We start from the raw sequence: 23,729 nt of genomic DNA on the forward strand, positions 1-23,729 counted from the left end.
CCTACCTCCCCTCAAAACCCACACAGGCACATTTAAATTCTCTCCACATTGAAGTACACACAATTCCTCCGTTCACTCTCCCTCTCTTTCATTGACACACACACACACACACACACACCTCTTCCCCCTCTGCAAATGCAGCCGACTCAGCTGATTTGTCTGAAAGTCAATCTGCCTTACTACTACTATCCTTCATCCAATCCAGCAGTCCCCAATTCCCAGCCCTTACTCCACATTCTCAAAGAGAGAAACCAAATCTCTGCCTCCATCACTTCAGCCATCTCCGCTACCGTTCACGCTGCATTCCCGCTCCTTACCTTCTTGACTCGTCCGCTTTTTGTGCCCACGAAGACCAGCGAGTGGTTTTTGTAGACGTACGCGATGACGGAGGACATTTTGTCAACGGCGTCGGAGAATACAGACTTCCCGCGCACCATCTCGGACACGCCCAACGGCGCGTTCATGTCGAGGCCACAAAAGTCGTCGTCAATTGTCAGGAGCTGCGGTGGAGAAGAGGAGGAGAATACATCACAAATCAGATTCACTTTCCCTCGTTAGTACGAGAAATACAAACACGAAGGCCACTGCTTAGGCCAGCACTTCATGAATTCTTCTTTGGGATGGCGCTGCATGCCACAAAGGTCTTAAGTGGGGGAGGTTTGGGTTAAGTCAGGCAGAGAGTCTGATAGTGGTATCCAACATGGCTATCCAGATATAAACCTATACCTGGTCTGATAAACAGTAAAGAGTTAATTCAACATTAATGCAAATGAGAATATTTTGTATATGGATGTATTTCTTTAAACGGACAGACATTATAGAGGGGAGGTCAAAGGAGAAACCGTTTGTACGTGAAAGTCTATGCGAGCATTTGTATGCATGTGTGCGTCTGCCGATCCAAATGCAAGAAACGGCAAATGTGGAAAGAAGTAAGAGCGAGATGAAGATGGAAGAAGAGTGCAGTCAGGCTCTAGCTCTGTAATAGTGCCAGAGGGTGCTCTGTCAGGCACAATTCCCCACTGTCCACCCAACGCTACGGCTACTACAGAAATGCCAGAGCGGCAAGATATTCAATGTGAAAAGATTCAAAGTGAGCGGAGTGAAATCGAAGAAAAAAAAAAAAAAAAGCTGCATCATCACACCGAGGCAAATCACTGCAATTCATCTGAATTGAATTGCATTGAATTCTCTTGATGGAGGTTGATCTGTTTTTTCTTTCTGTGTGGACATGCTGCTGTGATTTTCTTATTAAATGCAGATAGGTGTGTTTCATGTATTGTGCCTCTCTACATTTTATGTTTGCATGCATGTGTTTTACCTTGCCGGGGCGATATTCATAGCAGTCACTGTGGGCAGAATGACATGGGTTTTGATAAGAGAATAATGGTGCTGGGGATTGGTCATTATTCTGTGTGTGTGTGTGGATGGATTTGAAACACTGGCTTCAGGACTGAGGCAGACATCGTTCTTGATTAATAGCTCAGCAAAGTGGTGGGTAGCTATTGGGAGAGAGGCCTTGGCAGTTGACACTGCCGTTATGTTCTTTCAAAACGCACAGAAAACATCACCCGTAAGGGGAGATGGAGGGTTTGAGTTATTAAGCACAAGTGTTATTGTAATGACTTGATGAAACGCAATTTCTTGCAGATTGATTGGAGTGTACAAATGAAGCCTTTGTAAGACGTTATGATCAGTACCGGTCTGATATGAATGATTAGGCATTGGTAATGTGTTTGGCTTATAATTACCTAAGGTTAGCCGAAATTTAATTCATGTTTAACTCAAAACATGTCAAGTGAAGCAAAACGTCTAACTTTTTAGCTAATGGCAAATTACCTGGGCCTAAAATAGGAATATCCATTTTTAGAAGAAAATAGAGAATATCCACCAAAAACATCTCGGCTTTCATTTGGCTTAAACCTATCGAACCATTTCAAATCTACAGTTGTCTAGTGGTTTGAGCTGTCAGAGGTGGTGTGCTCTGGTGGGGAAGGGGGGGGGGAGCAGAGGGTCTTTTAGTTTATGTCTTATTTTCTGTTTTTTTTACTCTTGGAAATGCACCCCCTGGGCTTTCAATCAATCTCGCAAGCACCAAGTGTCTCCTCACAACCTTTCACTAAAGGCCATCATCATCATCATCATCAGAAGCCTCAGACTGAGCCCCAGAAGAAATATGAGGCCTGCTTTCATTAGACAAATGGAACATGGCTGGTCGGGACCACAATGAGCTTCTGGCTACACACGGGGTTATATACAAAATGGTACGAGTGATCGATAGAGACGACCTGAATTTGGGTCAAGATCATGTCATATGGTTAGAGGGTTGAGATGAGGACAAAATGCAGCAAGGACAAGGACAGGAAGGAGGAAGGAGAGATGACAAATACCAATGCTGAAATGCCAAAGTGAGTCAACAATGATGAATATTGGTGCACAAAAGAAACTTAAGTGGACAATTTTTCCTTCAATTCACCACCCTCTCGTTGCCCCTCCTCTTCCAACCTTTTGAGAATGAGCTGTTGTCGTGAATGTACACTCTGTACAGGTCCTTCATGTGGCGTCTCACTGCCAGATAGATGGTGCTCTGATGAGAACCAGCGTCACCGTATGAAATCACAGTACCTGCTAACCCGTCCCCCCTCTTTGAGGCAACTATTCATAATCAACACAATTGTTTCTCCTTTCTGATGTATAACAAGCCAACACCGGTCTCCAGTGTGGTGTCCACTTACTGTATGTTTCTCCATTCACCAGTGGAGCGGTTTCTCTACGTGCATTCGTTAAGTTCCCGTGTTTTTGTTGCAGAAAGAAACAGCCTCTCTGTGTTGCCATCAGTTATAAAGTAGCCTCAACGTCCCAGAGTTCAAAGGTTAACACGGCCCATCACTAGCAAAATGGAGTACTTTGTAGTATTTGGAGCCTTTGTGATTGAATGCCGCTTCAAAGGATGATAAAAGGTGCAAAGATTGATTACTTTTCCAAAAGAGTAAGAGTGGTTTTCGTCATTAAAAAAAATCACTTCACATTATCTGTGAGTTTCTGTCAACACACGCGTGTGTCTGCGTAAGTGGTGGGTGATGTATGTTCACGAAGAGGCTGCTTTTATACGTGTGAAAATGTGTGTGTGTGCATGTGCGTGTGTTTTCATCTCTCGCCACCGACATGCTGTATTATTTCTACTGGTTGCCAATCATAGCTGCCATCTCTGTCCCGCATTCTGCAATCTAATGAAATATACTTCGTCTGTCAGCCCTTTCAGGAAGCAGCCACATTTTCATTACGCCACCAGCAAAACATGACATTTGTAGTTGCGATGCCAAAGACGTCTCTAGTCAAAATACCAAATAACATCAATGTAGCCCATGACATCGTCTGCCAATATGACACCGCTGTCACAGCTTCTATCACACTTTATGCCCCTTTTCTTTCTCTCAACCCATCTCATTAATGCATTTTCCAACGGAGACGGTTTCCATTTTTTCACTTATTCTCTCTCTCAACCATTTCTGCCTAACGTCCGATAGCCAGTGCTTTGCAATTTGTCCAACCATTGGCAGACACCGTCTGCATGTGGAGATCTGATTTTATTAACTTCTGCACAGACACAAATTATGAATTCTTGTAGGACTCAACAAAAGTGCCAACGACTCACGCATACGTGATTGATAACATACTGCATACGTCCCTTTGATATACGCCTGAAACAAATTACTACTGGTACGGGTGTCGCATCTGAATATGTGTACAAACTAGGGACTGAGAACTCGAATGACTTCAAGCTACAAACTCGATTCCTGCTCAGGTGTGGAAGGTATTTCAGCCCACAGACAGAGGGACAGGAGAGCAGAGTCCCTGTATTTGGGCGGAGGCCAGGCACCGAGGCAGAATCAGGTCACTCTCACCCATATCCATCGCTCTACTTCTGTTGGCCTGCCAGCACCGGCACAAAGGGAGCTCTCTTCTGGACTGTGCAGAGGGATCAGCAGATACAGAGTGGAGAGAATGAGAGGGGGCAGCGAGAGTTGCTCTACGCGATTAGCGGGGACTGAAAGAGATCCGCTCTCCGACGCTCTCTGATGTACGGCCTAATCTGGGCCTGCGCTGTTGTGAGGTGCACGTTCCATTGGCTGCGAGTTCACAAAGTTAATGACACGCATTAAACCGCAGAGACGTTTCGCTTCACGTCGCAGCTCAACCGTTGGAGGCTCTAAAGAGTCCATTTTCTTGCACTAGCTACTCCACTTTAATGCATTATTATACTCCATGTGGCAGTTTCGATGACTTTCTTCCCCAATCTTTTGTCATTCTGCATCTTGTTTTTTTAAATAAAGTCTTGATGCAACATTTGGTTGATTGTTTTACCAGAGTTACGGGTGATTACATGGCAGAACTTCCCTTACAAAGAAAGACTGGAGGAGGAAAATAAAAAAAAAATACATCCTAGTGGTTCTCTCCGTTTAATTAGCCGCTTCGACATCCAGTATTTCCTCTCGCCTACTGTGCAAAATGACTGACCTGCCAGGGTGATTGGCAGCACTAGAAAATCATGCCACGCTTTAAATGAGTTCGCAGTGTTCATTGTAAGACATGTCAACATTGAACTTAACATTGAAAACATTGGCTGTATGACTCCTGCCGAAACAGTCCTCACTTGAAGTAAATCAATACATGTCGGAGAATGTTGAGCTCACAGTGGTTGTTTTATTTTAAAGTTCTCTGCCTTAAGTGTTCCATTTGTTTTACTTCGATGTCTTTGTGGTTCTCCCTCCCTTTTTCGGGGAATCATCTGTGTTTAATTTGTCCTCATCAACAGCCCCGGTCCAATTGTTTCTACCATCAATCAGCTTTCAGCCTGTCCTCCTGCCTGCCCACCTGTGTATTGTTGTCTAATTAGTTTCAGTGTATTTATAGTTGTGTGTTTTCACTGTGGGTTGTAATATCGGCCCTCATTGCTTGTTTGGAGCATTTGTTACCAGATTTGTTACCTGCCTGCATTCTTTACTCTCATTCCTGTAACTTTTGTCGAATCAAGTGTGTTGTTAAGATGAATGGCTGTTTTAAGAGAAAGGAACATGGATACAGAGCATATTCTATGATAAACAGCAATATCATTCCTATGAAAAAGGCTAAACTAAAAAAAACTAATGTGCAATTCATTGTCGTGGTAAGAGCAGGAGTCATTGTGAATCCATTTTTGATGGCTGGAGGTCGGTGCTCTTTGTCATTTAGTTAAGGCATCCACAGGGCGTTCCACAAGAGTCAGTCTTTTTTGCATCATTGACTGAATCATGCTCAAAAGTCAGTTTGAATGCTGAAGTGTCGATGCAGAGTACGAGCCCCGTCACCRAGTAGATTTAACTTCCCCTTTGCATGGCGCCTTGGGAACTGTTTTTCGAAAGCCAGTCACAATAATTAAGACTGAAAAAAGAAAGAATATATAGCGCGCACACACACACACACACACACACACAGGACTGGTTCAATGCCCGAAACGTCATCTCAGGGAAGACGTGCCATCAATCTTGGCATATCAGTGCAGTTACACAACTAAAAATGGGGAATGATAGTCGGATTCAGTGCACATTCATATCAAATAATGCTTGAAAAGGGATCAAATATGCGTATATTGAAGTGTGTATGAATATGGCTGTAGATATACTTCTCAAGACGTGCCTGAATTGATTTATTTGGCAGGTTTCAATGTGAGGAGGCAGGCTTTGATAAGTCTGTGATATGTTGTTAATTCATGTTTGCAGATGCTTGCACCTGCCAACCATTAGCTGAGCCACTACGACAAATGATAAATATTGGGTAGGGAAAACAATCAAACTGGGAAGCAAAAAGAAAAAAGAAGGGAATACACAAACTGCTGGAATACATCAAATTAGGAGCTGAAAATAGAACTCAATATCATAAAGAGAGAGACGTGTCGGATGACTCACTAACCTATGTTTTCCGTGTCACTGTGCACTGGCAGAAAATCGTTCATTATTTATTTTTGAATGATTACTAGGCATTACCGTCTAGTTTTCTACCAAACACTGTATTTATTCAAGTGATAAACAAAATAAATTGAGAAAAACAAGTCGGCCGTATTATCGCAATCCAATGCAGCTTTTCATATTTCCGTTTGGTTGATGCTGTGCGAGAGAGAAGTTGATGGTCATTTGTCAGGATGTTATTAGTGGGGGGGTTAAATTGGACTGCATCACATTTAAGTGTGTTGCATTTATGTTGATGGAAAACATATTAGAGATATCTTTTAGCATAATGTCATACAGTTAAACTCAGAAATTCAAGACCTATTCAACAAAATGCATGACTATGATGTATGTAGGATTGATTGTATTAATTGTTGTAGTTGATATTTTTACATTTGAAGCTACTATTAACGTTTTCAAATGAAGCTTTGAATGTCTGTTGTCATGTTTGATGATGCCATCACCCTAAAATAATGTTTAAAATAAGTTTGTTTTTCTTTTAGTGGATATATAAATGTAATTTATGGTGCCGTTAGATTGCTGCTAGACCACCCTGTTAATATAGGTGCGCAAGTTTTTTGACAGCAGGAAAAAAAATGTAGTTTTTGAAAGATTAAATGTTAACAAATATATTGAAGTTGGAATATTTTGTCAGATACAAACATGTTGGGAAATTTGAAAATGACTACATTTTCACCTTTGGACTTACACCGCTTGGGAGTTATTGGAAATGTTTAGATCTCACGAGTCGGTAACAATCCTACTGGAATCTAATTCTACAAATAGTATAATACGAATAATAATTGTGTAGCCTGATCTTTATCTGCAACTGTGCAGAAATACTGGGTTTAAACTGAATGAACAGACATGCAAAGCTTCAAAATATTTAATACAGACCGAATTGCATTTGAAATAGCTTGGTCAATTTCATTGGTAAATCCATGTATTTTTCTAAATTACTTTTTAAGTATTGTACAGTACTCAGTGGAATTAGGTGGTGGGAAAAGAGAGTTGTTCAACAGCTCAACAAAAGACAAAAATAACATGGCAGAGAAATGAAGGCACCCAAGTCAGTCCGTGTTTCTAGGTGAGGCGCAGCCAGCAGAGTATAGTGTAGGAAGTGGAGGACATTTGTTTAATCACAGAATAATGATACTGTGATGGATTCTGACCTTTAGCGAGTGGTATCATGTATGGAGATTTAATTAGCGAGCAAGCAGGATAGCGGATATGTGGATGGAGTGGGGTGAAGAGGGGGGGGGGGGGGGGGCAGTCTGGATGTTCTTAATGAATCTACTAGCCTTTCCCTTCCTGAGGATGTGGCCTAGACTGACTCATCAGCAGCAGCAGCCAGCCACTGATTAAGCTCCGCAATCAGGAGGAGGAGGGATGGAGACGGTCAGCGCTGGAGACAACATCATTCAAAGGTTGGTCAAACACGGAGGAAAATGGAAGACAGAAAAGAGTCGATAACGTGAAATACGAGCATCGGTGGGAAGACACAGAATGTCATATTGGAAAAGTTCTTTTCAAGTGAAGGATGAAACGCGCCGTGGATGAGTGTGTGTCGGGAGGACCGTGAGAGAGATCAAGGAAAAGACTCAAAGAAACAGCAGCGGCCGAGTAGAATAATCTAATTAATTGGAGTGAATTCAGAATGTGAAGTCGATAGCACATGACAAATGTGGAAGAATGGCCCGTGGCGTGTTAGTTAATGACATATAATTAATGATCATTAGTAGAAGGGTTGAGAGGATGGCCGTGGCCTGTCAGGGACTTACAGGCGACCTTGTAATTCTCTTGTTCATGTTTGGGTGGGGGGGGTTAGAGACAAAACTTCACCCTGTGCTTATGGGAGGCATTAGAGGATGAAATAAAGGGGACGAAAAGACTCGAGGAGGGGGAAGCACAACGGAATGAGAAGAAGGGACGCCGGCAACTATTTCTATAAGAACACGAGGAGAAGGACGGGCAAAAGGAGAGAAGAGCGGCACAGGCGGTGAGCAACGAAGCAAGGATGAGAGAGAAGAGAGCAGAGTGTGAATTTATTGCGATCCCGCTGTTTTGTTGTTCTGTTTTTTTTCTGCTGACACAGTGAACATGGAGGGAGCAGGCAGTGGTTTTTTTTATAGGTCACATGCCACTTCACAATGATCTATGGATGCAGGCCTTTTGCAGACTTATACTGTTGAGCATGCATTATGTGGCTCAGCCAAGCGTGGCCATTTGGGGGAGAGAAGAAGCATTCCCCCCCCCCCTCACTCACTCTCTTATATCCTCTCGACTGCTCCCTCACCCATCATATCACTCTCTGCGCATACTTTTTCTTCACAACTTCTCCCTCTTTCCATCTCACCTACTCCGACTAAAAGCCTCCTAAAGATGATGTAAAGCAACAAAGGCCTAACGGGAGTGAGTGTTAACACTGTCCTACTCAGGCCTGTGTCCTTCAACATATCACTACTTTGATGATTTGATTATGTCTCATTCCAAAAAAGTCATATCTCCACCTATAGAGGTTTCAGTCAATTCAGTCGATTTGGGTTTTCATACATTTCTATCTTCTACAAGTTTAGGTCAACTGTATCTCCAACAAATACAAAACTGGTTGTGTTGCTGCGCCAAGTGAACACTGACCACTACAATAAACAATGTCCTCTTGCAAAGCTGCAAGGTCTGTATAGTACAGTATGTGGTTGTGTGATAACTCAATCGGAGTGTCTTATGAGTGCGATGAAAGCACTCCGACGTCCAAAATATTCTGGTTGTTTGGTGTTTTCAATAAAGAGTGAGCATGGGTGTGTACTGTGTCTATGTTGGCTCTCTCCACCAAAGGGAAACAGAATAGAGAGGATGTGAACGAGGAGTTTAAACTCCACTTCTGATGATATTAGAAACACGGCGCTCCGAGTCATGCATCATTTAAAGCGCCAAAGGAATTAATCAGTGACTAACAACCAACGATTCATAAAAAAAAAAAAATCAACCATGGGATATTGGAGACACCAACCATCCATCAGAGAAACACACGAGAGATGGGAGTTATGTTTGCCCACAACTCTTTATCTTAAGCAATGGGCCCCTGATTTATGTGTGTCCATGTATTTAAATATGACTCCTGATTAATGGCTGTAGCATTAACTCCACTCTAAAACAACCTAGAATTATCTGATCTACATTTAATTAAATGACTCAATAAGCCTTGCAGATAACAATTTATTTATTGCCATTATCACACTTTATCAAAAGCCTCTCTCCGCCTTTAAACGCCACCATGCCTATCTCTGCAGTAGCCATACTTACAAGTGTGATGGCACGTGTGTGTGTGTGTGTGTGTCACAACTCATCTATCTCCTGCAGAGTCCACCGTCACTTGTTCAGCAGGGTCTAAGTTATGCAGTGGCGATGGCGATACTGCGGCGCGCGCTGAAATGGCATCATTCCTCAGCGCTAACCCCGGTGCGCTCCCTCACACTTCCTCTCGCCGCTGACAGCTCCACCCCGGGCGTGATTTATCAGGCCCTCAAGCAGCAGACAAAGGCGCCGCGGCACGTGTGCCGCGCCAGAGACGGATTAATAGATAAACACAGCGATTCCCGAACCAAACACAAGAGAGGGTCAACTTCATAATGGCTTGAGATAGAGCATGGCTAAGGTCAGAACAATATGGACTGAGGCGCAGTGAGAGGATCAAATTTATGTTTCTGAAATATGGCCACGACTAGGAGATCACATTCTTGTTCGAAGTATTTCTGGCTACATACATTTTCTGTTGTGGCTCTTGGAATAAAAGTACGTTTTTTCCCACATCATGTTATTTAATTTGTGACTCCAAAAAATGACATTGCATAATCTTCCATTTCCAACAATACACCATTAATTGATCTACACGTTAAAAAAACGGACCTCTTCAGAGTGGTCTTGTATTTGAACCCATTATTTACACCCCTCCGAACTTGAAATTGGCAAGTGAGCACATGACTCATGTAGAGGAACATGTTAACTAACAAATGCACACTGCGTAATGAGATCAAGACAAAAATGGCTTTGGCTGCTTGCGAAGGTGGTCTAAAACACGTAACACCCAATTTAACCTTGTTTTTTATGTGCACAAAGTGAGAAATCAAATGAGCTGAATCACTGAATTTGTAATGCTGTTATGGAGATTGGAATTATGGTAATTTGGCTGAGCATTCGGCTGCATTGTTTAAAGGGTGAGTGGATTAAAAGAGGCAGCGGATGCGTAATATCTCATCAAAAAGGGATGGAGCACAAACTCATCCGAGAGTGTTCATTAAGGTTTCCCGCAGTGAGCCGGGGCTCATTAAAGTAACATTGGGAGCATGTCCACAACTGATTTTCCTTCAGAGGGACTCACCTGTAGTGTCCCTCAGTAACACACAATTAGAACAATAACAAGACGTCAGGGTTTAGTTTCCCGAATGCAGTCTCATATAATACTCTTTTCTCCTGAATGGGTGTGATAAATTCTACTTAACACAGAACTGCTGGACACCTGCTGTTCTGGTGCAGTTTGTTCTGAATACAGTAATTCATGTTACAGTCAGGAATGTGTGCACGCAAAGTACGTGTGGAATAAAAGGAAACTACCAATACAGTATATATTTCCCCAGTACTTTCAATAAAATTGTGTCTATAAATGTGGGAGGAAGTCACAAATATGTGCGTGTGTGTGTTCTAGGAGTACTCACCGCACTGCTGCAGGGAATATCTTTGACTTTGAGCCAAGCCAGGTCCAGTGTGCCCTCTCCTTTGTAGCACGACTGCAGCCTCTCCTTGATTTTCTCATTGATCTTCCGCAGAGAGAAGACACACAGTGCAGAGTCCTGCGAGGCCTGGCGCGGACGCCTCTTCTGGCCTTTTGAGAAAACGGCAAACAAAACGTCATCGTCCGGTGCCACATCTAGTGAACGTGCCAGGATGGCACCAGCTTTGGACAGGTAGGCCGCCTCCAGTAATCGGTACTCCACGTTGCCACTAATGCATCCAACAGGCACCTCCACATAGGAGTTGAAGGCGGTGTCGTCCTTGCAAAGGCGGACTATCTTGGAGGTGTAGACCTGTTCTCGACCGGTAGAGGAGGATCCAGTGGTTGGCCCATTCCCCATTTCGGGCTGCAAAGTCAGGAAGTAGACAAAGTTCCCACTGGCAAAGCCATAGATGTAGTATATGTCAAAGTCTGGGATGACAGTGAAGGTGTCTGAGGGGATCTTAATCATAGAGGCCACAAACTCATCATGGAAGACGTAGGCAAACATGCCATCCTCCTCCGAGTTTCTGGTCAACTTGCGGCTAGAGATGGTAGGGAAGTACTCTGGCTTGCCATCCACTGCTGTGGCTACAAACAGCATGTCCGGAGAGGTATTGCTATATGACACAATGACGCCAAATACAGAGCCACTCTCATTGACGCCAGAGAGGTAGTGCTCCTTCTTGTGGAAGGGCTCTCCTAGTTTGAAAAGGTCGTCTAGGCGGAGGAGTTTGCAGATGCCCTGGTAGAGGCTGCCACATGCCAGCAGCCGGTTCTCCCGATAGTCCATCAGAAGCATCTTGTTGACATTGTTGGTGAGTGATAGCGGCTCACTGCAGGGTTGGACGATACGTGGTGGGTAGCACTTGCGGTTGTCTTCATCTGGGCCAGTCTCGTGGGACACCTGGACCTCCAAGCCCGGGGACAGTTTATATATGCGATTAACGGCTCCCAAATATACATTGCCATTGCGATAGTCCACTGCCAGATGGTTGAATGTCCATGCAGGGTTCTCAGCGTGAAATGATGCGTACTCCTCCTCCTCCTGAAGGGATGCTGTGATCACTTGGGAGCCGGCACTGTGAGCCTGTGGGGCTTGCACCACTGTTTGTGACGTCACAGGAAGCTCCAGACTGGACAGGAAGCAGCATACAAAAAAGAAGGTCCGTGTCCTGGTGAGGGACGTCATGGCTGTTCTGAGGTTGGGAGTGGTGAGGAGAGGGAGGGAGGCACAGTCCAGTACTGTCGGCCAATCAGGATCAAGCCTTTCTTGAGATGGAGGACATTATGAACCTAAAAGAGGGAAGAGACAAAACCCAGTGAACAACAGCAACATGAACGTAAACAGCACAAACACATGACTACACATTCAAGGCAACAATCACATGGTATTGATGGATAAACATCATGCATATGAAGACTGTGATCTGGCACAGTTTAAAGCAGAGCATCTACAAAGAATATTGAGGAAAACAGGTGAAGAGGCCACACACTTGAGACTTTAGCACCATCTATAATTAGAAAAGAAGTGGGCTAGAGAGAGGAAAAGGAATGAGGCCGAGGCTCAGTCGAGGTTTAAAAGACATTGTGCAGGGAGAGCTTTAGCCAATAGGATCAGTGCATGGATTGAGGAAGGGGACAGAAGAGGAGGAGTAATGCATCGTCTCAGAGGAGGTGATCAGCATGGCTCCGCACCATCTCACTGCATGAACCCCTGCCCATCCACACCCCTCCTCGCCTTTCTGCTCCAGCCGCTATGCACCTAATTGATTCTCCCCTTGGAGTAGCAATTTGCATGCTTTGGCAATTTCTCTCTTTTCTCCCAATAGGGCAGCTCACCTGCTGACACTGCTAGCAGAGAGAAAAGGACCTTCTTTCTCGCTTTAACATAACTACACTTACCTACACACACACACACACAAAGTAGGAGTTTTACGAGCAGAAGAGGAATAATTAGGGGGGAAATGCAAGTGTTTGCAGAATAAGCTTCCCTACAGTCCTTAGTCATTTGCAAAGTCTCAGCATTACACACACACACAGCCATAGCAGACAGGCATCCACACACACACAACACATGTAAAACCATGGCAATTTAGTGAATGTTTTGCATGCAAGCTCAGCACCCAGCATAAGACACACACCAGCACAGATCATCAAGGGGAAATGACTGCATTTCCTGTAAACATGGTGATCCCACGCGTGTGTCGCCTGCTCATGAGACCTCTCCAACGGCAACTGGGTATTATGAGTGGTGTTCACCTGGGTAGTATCCAGATATTAGTTTTACACAGAAACACGCAAGAGTGAACGTCCTGCAACACTAATCCAAATCATATTTTGCACTAGAATGCCACAGTGTCATCCTGGTGGGGTCAACCCATATCACTATCACGTAAAAATACAATAATCAGATACTTTTCTTCCATTTGTTCTTTGCGGAAAAATATAAAATTGTCTAACAACAACTTTAAATCCAGAGGAAAACAGCAGACAGAGGGTTTGCAGTTGTGATCAAGGTGTTAACCAACATTGCTTCTTTCCAAATTTAATTTATGACGATCTGTATGCTGCTGTGCGAGAGGTACAGGGCGAAGACAGGAAAAACCTTTTAGTGTCAGCCATAGTAGCGCTATGCGAGAGTTTCATCTCAATCAGCAAAATAGACAGCTTTACGGCCATGGTTGTGTTTTAGCTCAAAGCAATAAATACAACAATGTATTTTTATTATTTTTATATTGTTGTAAAAAATAAAAAAGTAAATATTTTCAGTCACAAAAAAATGTTTTTGTCATGGCTGAAAAAAAGGCAAGAATTATTTATAAAAAAATGTTTCACTTCATCCATCTAGGCTTAACATTCCAATTATAATTATCCCATTATAATAACCTTGTCATTTTGACACTAAAAACTTTTTTAACTTTAACTATAATCAGTATGAACGCTTGCACCCATAAATGGTGGAGCAACCTGGCATCATCCAGCCACAGATCTCATCTCAGCTTCATATCCAAGCAAGTTGTGGTGGCGACAAACGCAACCTCACTGCAATCTTACCAATCTCCCCTCCATCTGCTGGCAGGCAGAGAGAGAGAGAAAGAACAGAGCAGACAGCCTCTCCACACATGATAAGAGGACCAGAGAGGATGATGAGAGGGATGAAAACTGATACAGCGATAGAAAAGGTGACGTGTGTTCAGGTGTGTGTGTGTGTGTGTGTGTTCAGGTGTGCGCGCGTGTGTTTGTTTACGGAGGAGTGAGAGTCAAAGAGCGATCATTACGCAGGCGTAAGGCAGGAGGGTGAAGGGAGAGAAAAGGGGTCGGGAATTACAGGCTGTGGACATAATAATAGAAACACTTATATCATAACAGAAACTGCAGTAAATACAAATTTTGTGACGTACAACAATGATGTTCTGGTAAGTAACTAAACCCCAAAAAACAATGTCGCAAAAGTGAAGTGCCGAGTTACACATTCGGCAGTCTGGAAAAAAAAATAAAAAATGACATTACCACATTCACCAAATTGTGCAATTGCACTGAAAGGGGTTTCTGTTATTGTGTCCACCCACCAAAGAGAAAGAGAGTGTAAGAGAGAGGTTTAGAGTAAGAGCTAGTGGAAGCTGCTGCTGCTGCTTGAGGAGTTATGGCAGGGCAGTGAGCCCATAATGTTAAAAATAAAAAAGGGGAGCTGCATATTAATCTCACATAAGGGAACGGCACTGGAGCTCCCACCTCTCATTTAGCTAGCGTAAGGGATGGCCATAACAAAGTGCTCTTCTGAAACACCCAGACAACTTTATTCAGCATTATTATTAATAGAGAGGAAGGAAGGAAGACGGAAGGGGACCAAGAGGGAAAAGAAGGGCATGAGACACCGCGAGAAACGGAGGGGGAGGCTCTTACACCACCTTCACATCCACCTATCCTCATGCGTTTAAACATTACACTCAAACACAGCTCACATCCAAAACGCAAAATAGAAAAGAAAGCCTCCCAGTAGTCCCCCTTGAGAAATAATAGTTTACTCTCAACATTTACTCTCATCAGTGGTACTCTGAAATGGCAGTGTGTCTGACACATGAATCTGTTGGTGAAATGTAATTATCCTTCCTGACGGGGGGGGGGGGACAAGCTCGTTTAGTTGCTATTTGCCTTTGCCTGCTGATCATCAAGCGCCATTAATTAAGGCATGCTTTGGTTCTGAGGATTTACACATCAGATCACACACACGGACTGATTATTCAAACACATTTATCTTTATCAAGTTGCGTGCAATTAGTACATGCCTTTTGCATAAGCATATCGAAATAAGGAGCGATACTGGTGATGATGCTTGGGAAGAAGTGAAAATAACAGCATTACAGTAAAAAAAAGAAATTCTAATTAAGTTGTCAAAATAGTTTATTTACTTTATAAAAATGATTAATTATGCTTGCGATGACTGATGGAGTTTAGTTAGTTGTGCAAATGTGTAACATCCACAGGCCAGCCAAAAATGAGGCTGATGCAAAAAGTAGCTGGTGCTTCAAGGTCCGTGACCCAAGTGTGTAGCGGACTGCTAGCTGCAAGATTTATTCAAATATCAAAACACACACACACACTCACACACACACATATACAGCCTTATAGACATCAAAGTGTGCTAATTAATTCATGATTAGCACCACATTCTTTTCCCAAAATGCACTTCCAGTATCGCTGGAACTATGGGTAAAAACAACCCTGTGTTTGTGTGCCTTGACTCCATCCATGAGACTCCAAACTGAGTGTTAAGCTCAGTCTTTAGAAAATAATTGGGATGTTTCTGTTTTCCTGTTTCGCTCTCTCTGTGCGTTCCTAAATGCTGCCGGCAGCCAGCCAGGAGGAATCACGTGATAACTGTAAAACTACAGCCTAAAAGGGAGACATAAACAGCATTTACATATATCAACATGTGACTTCACTAATTAAGAGCATTATCATTTTTCCAGGGGAAAGAGGAAGAGGAGAGGAAACAAGTCAGAGAAAGAGAAGTCAGGTGAAGTGGCATCATCATGGCTACACAACAGAAATGTGTTGGCAGATAGATGAAATGCGTCTCCTCCACCCTGAGCCAGATGACAGTTTTTCTGTTCCATCTCTAACACATCCATTTAGTCTGGCTGTCAAAATTATTGCTCAAAACCTCAGACGAGACACAAACACCAAGTCGGGTTCACAGATCAACTGCTACAAATTGCTCTGTCTCAGATAAAAGTATTTTGATGCTGCAGAGCTAATTTCAGGGACAACAGTATTAGGCAACGCTATTATGGATATGTCATGAGACATTTTGCTTTGGCAATGATTGTGTAATGGAGAGCCGGGGCCAGACATGACAATTGGAGGGGAGACAACAACAAAAAAAAGCATGCCTCGACAAAATAATCCCCTGCTAGTTATAGTCTGACGGAGGGGAGACATTTATGTTGAAGAAATGACTTGGAATTGAAGAAACTGTCAAAGTCTTTGGTAAACAGCTTAACTTCTCATTGTGTAAAATGTATAAAAATAACTACCACATTCATATAAAACACTGAGTCAAATGGGATTAGGAGATTGTGAGTGAGTAAGAAGTAATTACACATAATCCTTTATATTCACTAAGAGAAAAAAAAAGACAGACGGCACACTTATCGAAGGTAATCTGTCACGGGGTGAAAGGAGGTGAATGAACAGAATGCAGAGGAACAGGGATGTTTAGTAGGACCCAGCCATGCAGAGTGGGAGGGGAGAACGGTCAGTGGGGTTTCAGAGAGGCAATGGAGATGCTAAGAGCATGTCTTGCTCCAGCTACAAGACACTGTGTCTATCTGCTTGGGAAGGAGGGAATGATGACTGGATGCATAGATGGATGGAAGCTAGTCGTGGTCATGTTGTGGCTGGCATTTTTGTTTTATTGTTTTTTGAGACCTAGGGCCCTATTGTGACTTTTGCACACTGGGAATGGTTTTGTCAGCCACGGCTGTGTGTATTTTCTGGTTTACATATGATATCAGCTGGCAAGGGTCAGGGTGGTGGATTGCTGCCGTAATACTTTCAAGGCTCTCATGAACACTGCTTCAGGCTATGCACCTGCTCTTATGCGACTGCTTAAATGCCACTAGGTCAGCTTGGCAGCTAGGGGATCCTATTGTAAGGGATTGTCAAGATGCATTTATTGAAGACCCCTTTTGTAATGATTGCAGTGGCTATTGGTCTGGAATACGATGGGTCCTGGGTGGAGGGATTTGGGTTGTGACTAGTCGTAGTAGTATTTGTAGAAGATCAGGAAGTATTGATTTAGGAAACTCTGCATGGGAAAAGAAAAGTTAGAAAAGAGAGCAAAAATGAGTGAGTGAGGGAGCCAGAGTAAGATAGACAGAGAGAGAGAGAGACAGTGACACAGAGGCAGATGAATAAAAAGAAAACAAGCAGAGAGAGATGCGTGTCCCAGATCAGTGGCTGTACTGACTGGAGTGGTGAAGCACTCCCCCCCCCCACCCCCAATCCCCCAAACCTCCAACCAACCCCCTCCCCTGCTGAGCTCTGGCACTGATCAGAAGAATAAGCGTCACTCTGCATCGCAGCCACACACTGTGACTGGAGGAAAACACAGTGTCCCTGCACTCACAGAGCATAATCACAATCACAAATGCACACATGCACAGGCTCGCCAAAATACACGCAAACATCCAGCCCACAACACAGCGAGACACACACTCCAACCCGACACTCCGGAATAAAATACACACACAAACACAGCAAGCATACAGGGCAGGAACACCCCTCCCGCAACACACACACACACACAACTGGCATTACACCTTGGCACCAACACAAGTACATTTTGCCTGCTCTACCTGCCTGCCCCCCCCCCAAAACTACAACACTGGCAAAAACAAATTAAACTAGAGCAAACTAAACCGAGGCTTTTTCAGCTTGAGGGGAAAAAAGCAAATGCCTCTGCTATCTAAGCATGCAGCTCAGGAGAGGCTGTAGCTAAGAGAGAACCCAAACAACAACACATGCAGTGCTGTCTGCCTGCAGGAATACGAGAATTAACAAGGGACAGAGGACGGGAGGATTCATGACTCATTATTACCACATGAATATACGCACTGTTTCTCTCACAAAAATGTATTCAATCGTAAGCACTAATTAGCATAAGTCTCCATATGAACACAGACACTCACAAAAAAAAAAAAGGCAGTAATCCAACGCTCTAACAGGGCTCGGATAACGAATCAGATGACGTACAAATACGAAAACACGGTTAAATAACACGGACAAACATGCGTTTAAAGTAAATATGAGCAGCAATCTAAGCACACCCTTTTGATTAATCTTGCAATCATATCGTCTCGGTTTAAAAAAGCAAATTATACGACAACACTTTTATTCCATAACGAATATTTTCTCTTTTTCTGGAGGGGATTAAAGTAGTGATACTTTTACTTGCTGTAAAATAAGCAGCGAGCTGTTAACAATTGTTTTCATTCTTCCACAATAATTAAAGCTACTTTTGAGGGGGCAACTAAAAGCCTTTTCAGGGGAATGACAAGGACAAGCAAATTAACTATTATTATCATTATTGTTGAGCACAGTAAGAGAAAATTAAGATTGACAATAAAGAATCATTTTGCAGATATATCAATGACACACACACACGCACAAGCCTACAAGTACTGATGGTGTGGTCAGGTCCAACATGCCCATCAGGCTAAGATAACCCCTGCTGGTACACTAAACAGATGGCCCACTCATCTCTCTCAGGAAAGCAGCAGCAGAGAAGAAAAAAAAGGAGGACGGAGAGGATGGAGAGAGAGAAGGCGGGGTGTCCTTGGTTACATCAAGACGTGGATTAGCAGCATGGATTACTGTCACCAGATACCCTGTCTAGATCAGGGTTAGGAGGTCTAATCCACCGCGGAGCTGTTGGTATTACAAAGAGAGCCTTTGGATTGCAGTGTCAACGGGGTACATATCATATGAACGACAGAACCGGAGACTGACATTATGTACTACAGATGTAGCAATCATCCCAGTGTTTACGTGCATCAACGCGCTGCAAATAATACATCGTGTTTAATTATTGAAGCGAGTATTGAGTTATAAAATCTGCACCTACAATTTTCAAGGAAATCTCTCCGTGTTCAGTCCGCTGAGTTTATACCAGACAGATTGATATTACGTTGAGCAGGAGCAATATTTAATACCTGTATGTGCCAACTATGACTGACTGCATATTCGGAAGTGTTTGCGTCGGTCACTTCAGAGTTTGGTTCACATCGATTTACACTATTAAATTATATGCAAACAATGGCTTTCAAATCACCAAAGAGACTGATGATATTGACAACTCCGCAAAGCCCGAGGTTAATTGTTGGGTTACTTGGTGTTTTCTGAATACGCTGCTTTTGTGTTAATGTCAAAAGTTGGCAGTAAGGAAAAGGGGCAAAGTCAAAGCAGGCGTCGTGAACAGATACAGTATGTAAGAATCACTGATCCAGTGTAAGTATGTCAAGCTCCCATTGTTTCTTGTTTCTTGTTATCTTTCCGTCGCTCGTTTTTGCTCTTCTAGAATCAGTCAAAGCATTTTAAAGGACGGGTTTAGGCAAAGATCCAAATGGACATCCCGTCTGGATTTTAGAGGAATGGCCGACATCTGCCCATCCCCTTTCTTCACTGAATTGCTTTCATTTTTTGCCCCTCCTTCTCTCTCCCTTTCTCACATCTGAGACTTACTAAACCTCCTCAGTAGGATGGGGTTCGAACACGCTCATTTGTCTGGAGTCGGGCCCCTCCAGAACGTTTTCTGTGCAGCAATAATAATCTCTGCATTGCGTCTTTTGTTATAATACCTCTGCTGGCGTTACTGCACTGCAAAGCGATTGGGGAAAGACAGAGCCCTTGAGGGAGTACAGCACTCAAACAGTCCTTGGTTCCAAAGTAAGGTCACTCTAACACACACACGGACAAACTTCACACACACACACACACATTGTTGGCTCGGGCTGGACTTTTGTGCAGTTGGTGCTGATGCAGGCTGAGATTGGTGGAGTGTGTTATCACCAGTGCAGATCAAGAGGCTCTAATGTCATTAGGAAGACTATTGAAGAGCCCACTGGCCTGCCGTCAGCGCCTCGCTCAGATTGGGTCGGACTGCGGCTGACTTCCTGCATGGGCGGGGCCTCTGTGCTTGACACACAGCAGAGGGACATTTAAAAGGGTGAGCGTAATGAAGCTCCGTCAGAACTCGGTCATCCTAAATTGAATCCAAAGAAACACACAAGCAACTCATCAGGGAACATTAGGGAGCGTAATCACACAGAAGGATGTCAAGAAAATGATTAGGCTCGAAAGAGCTTCATCTGCATTTATTAGCTGTATACAACCTAGAATAACAAACCAATAACCAAAACCAAAAGACCTTATCAACACAGATTCAGCTGAAAACAATCCCTTTCTAAGAAGGAGTGTTTTTTATTTTGTTTTTTTAAAGGACGAGAAGAGTGGAGCAGCGCTTTAATATTTCCATTTAACCTATCTTTAACGAAGAAGCACACATGACATATTTTGTGTTAACAAAGAAGATATCCTCTCTATCATCCTTCCGAACTACCCCCTAGTTATAGCAATGTGCCGTAAAAGCTCATTCGGAATCAAAAGGCAGATATTTCACTGTAATCACTATAAATGCAGCCAAGAATCCTTCTTAAATGGTGTTGCTAGGCACTGTCTGACAGCTGCTTTCATAGAACAAATTCAAAGCCTCTAGCTCTCTCTCGTCTTCCATTTCTCTCTCCCTATTCCCTTATTCCCCACGCTAACGGGTAGACAGGAATGCAGGGCTGTGTAGACAAATCAGCTCTCGCTTCCATCGGCTGCAGACTGGCACCATCTTAAGTCCCAACACGTCCTTCCTCTCTTCCTCCATCCATCCACTCTTACTTCCCTGTACCTCTTCTCCTTCCAGCTTTCCCTTAGCTCCTCTGTTATTTCATGAGAGGGAAATCTCTACCCCCCAACTCTCTTCCTCCCTCTTTGCCTCCCTTCCCCTTTCTTTCGGTCTCATCTCTGGTTTCCAGTATCCCTTTTTTCCTCTCGCCCATGTAATTAATTATGAGTCGTAGTTTGCTTGAAGCTGCTGGAATGACTCTCGATGTTTTGCTGCAGTGTGAGAACAAGACTGAAACAAGACACGTCAGGGCAGTGTGTGAGCTTTGGTCACTTTGTCTGTTACGTTCAAAAGCAAGCTGTGCTCCTGCTCAACAATCATGGAGGTGCTTGAGTCTATCTGAATTGCAGCCATTATTGCCGTAGTCCGTGCACGTCCAGAACGTGTCTTGGTCACACTATTTTTTTTAAGCTATCAATAAGTGTCATTGCTCATTGGCTCAGAAAAATCCAGTAAAGATTCGGCTCTGATCTGAATCAACGATGGGACAGCAAACACGACTTCTCTCAACATTGACAACTATCCACACAGACACACACATACACACAACCAACAAAACCCTTCATACACAGGCATGGTGTGTGTGTGTGTGTGTGTGTGTGTGACCTCTGTGGTTTTCACCTTCATGCAGTCAGGCTTGCTGAGTTGTGGTAACACTTGATTTCCAGCAAAGGTGACATCCTTAAAGCGCTTCTTTCACATTAGCTCTTCACTCTTACCCTCTCTCGCTCAGCAATATCCAAGCATGTCAGTGCCACTGAAGCAGGTATTAAATCAGGGATTATAACACTTCATTTTGCACACAGCACACTTTAGGCCTCCAACCATAATACACAGCTTATTTAAGATTGTGGAGTAGAGTTATATGACTGGGGGGGGTGAAGCTTCTTGACCAATGATGGAGGGAACCAGCAAGAATGAGAGAAGATAGGAGGTTTTTTGGTTTGGTTTTTGAGTCTCCCTTATTCGAGTTGGCCCTCCAAACACAGAGCTACAAGAGGTAGCCATTAATGATGCTTTTAATCACACCTGTGATTTTCCTGCTATGACGTGCCAAAATCTTTGCTGTGAGAAAAGTCGGGACATGGAGACATACTGGCAGACACGAAACTCTCCCACACACACACACAAATACACAAGCTCAAAGCCGAAGGGAAGAGTGCAGAAAAGTTGGATCGCTGTTGTCCAGGTTGAGACAAGCCAAGAGTCTCCCGGTACTTTGAGGGAAATCGCATGTAAATTGTCACCATGACATTTGAATACCCACAGATTCCATGGAAATAGAAAATGAGAAACAAATGAGTATCGCTTGTATTTGAATCCGGTCACATAGAAAGAACAAAAACAGCCCACAGAACCGTCAGAAGCCCCACAACACCACGTGTGTCACAGTTTTGTAACCAACTGCTAAAAAAAAAAAATTACTTTCACAATATTTCAGGACAAACCGATGTCCACCCTTTCAATTTGCTCGACTATTACATGAACTTGTATTTTGCCAAGTAACCCTCGCTGTCATTAACATCCAGTTATACTTTCTTTTTTTGTCCACTCTACTCTCAGACATCAAGACATTGATAACACTGTCTGAATGGTGTTTATTTCCAACTGGTTCCAGCCTGCGTGGCCCCAGGAAAAAAACAAGAAAAAAACCCCAAAATAACTGCTTCTGGATCAGCTTTTCTGGCTGGGTTGCTGTAAACAGGATCAGACCTGCCCCAGTTCAGATCTTTCGTCATGACAAATTAAGCTATTGATCACACACACAGGCGGTGTCACGGTTTCTTGTTATTCATTCTTTATATCTATTTTATCCGTCTCTCCCTCCACAGTAAATCCTCTTTTCAGCGGCCTGTCTGAATCCGCCGCTTCCTCCCTTACAGTTGCTGAACAGAGCGCGAGCAGACTTGACCTCTGAGATTAACTTCGAAGACATGAAAGCTTGATAATTTAGTAGGCTTTGTGGTGATTATAATAAAACGTTAAACTGCTGATTTAATTTTTCTCTGATCCCTTACTCTGTTTCTACACGTGATTTGGGTGTGTGTGTCCAGGTACTTGTGATGATGCGCAAAGTGAAGTGTGCAAGTGTGTAACCACATGTGTGTTGATGTGTGCTATGCTGAGCCAATAGTTTATTTTGTCCAATAAACCATTGGACGAAAACAATTATATTAATCCATCCTATCCTAATATCCCATTCCATCACACACACACTGTCACACACACACACACACACACACTATAGAGGAGCACCATGCACATCTGTGAGCTCATCAGTGCAGCAGTTGATTTGGTTTGCTCGAAGCGCATGGATTACAGCTTTCCCTTATAATCCGTAGTGGTGATGAAGAGGAGTCTTAAAGATCTCAGCTCCTGGTTTACTACGCACAGCTGGATTGAGGTCAGTCAACTGGTCTGTCGTGCCTTTTTAAACTGTTGTTTCCTTTGTTTCTGTAATTCACATTTAACTGCCAACTAACTTTAGTAAACTCTTTACTCAGCCACTGATCCAAGATCAAATCGCCACTATTATAAAAACTTAAATTCTAACATAAATTCTTCATCAAGGTATGAAAAGGGATTTTTTTAATACATAAAATCATGTAAAAGTTAACCAATGGTGCATATCTTTTAATCTATACTTGGTGGTCTTCTGTACAAGGGAGGAAGTCAAACAAAATAACAAGGACATCCATGAAATTCAATGCCGTCCGAAATATAACAGCAACAAACAGCCTAAAACAAATTACCACCGAGTTGAATCAACACACCATTTGAGCCAATGTCAAACATTGCATTGGATGTATACAATACATGCATGTCTCATCTCTCATGTAGCTCTGATTCCGTCTTGCTCTTCACTTTGAGGCTGCATCAATTAGAAAGAAACATACGACCTTATTTCTGAATCTCCTTTTAGAAAAAGTATGTCATACGTCGTCATCCTGTTCACATGCCCATTTAGTGTAAATAACCGATGGGCCGTGTGGGACAGATGGAGAATGTGGGACATGCT

The 23,729-nt window shown here is 43.2% G+C and overlaps 1 protein-coding gene across 1 annotated transcript in view; it reads right to left on the reverse strand.

Annotated features, from left to right (window-relative positions):
- Positions 1–23,729, reverse strand: part of plxna4 (plexin A4) — a 205,782-nt gene that overhangs the window by 171,078 nt on the left and 10,975 nt on the right. The window contains exons 2-3 of the mRNA XM_031858799.1: positions 10,694–12,045; positions 318–500 (exon numbers count right to left, since the gene is read on the reverse strand). Coding sequence (XP_031714659.1) covers positions 318–500; positions 10,694–11,941 — 1,431 coding nt within the window. The 5' untranslated portion in view covers positions 11,942–12,045. The remainder of the gene's footprint in view (positions 1–317; positions 501–10,693; positions 12,046–23,729) is intronic.

Source organism: Anarrhichthys ocellatus, unplaced genomic scaffold, assembly GCF_004355925.1.
Source record: "Anarrhichthys ocellatus isolate YVR2014 unplaced genomic scaffold, GSC_Weel_1.0 scaffold21, whole genome shotgun sequence".
Lineage (NCBI taxonomy): Eukaryota > Metazoa > Chordata > Actinopteri > Perciformes > Anarhichadidae > Anarrhichthys > Anarrhichthys ocellatus.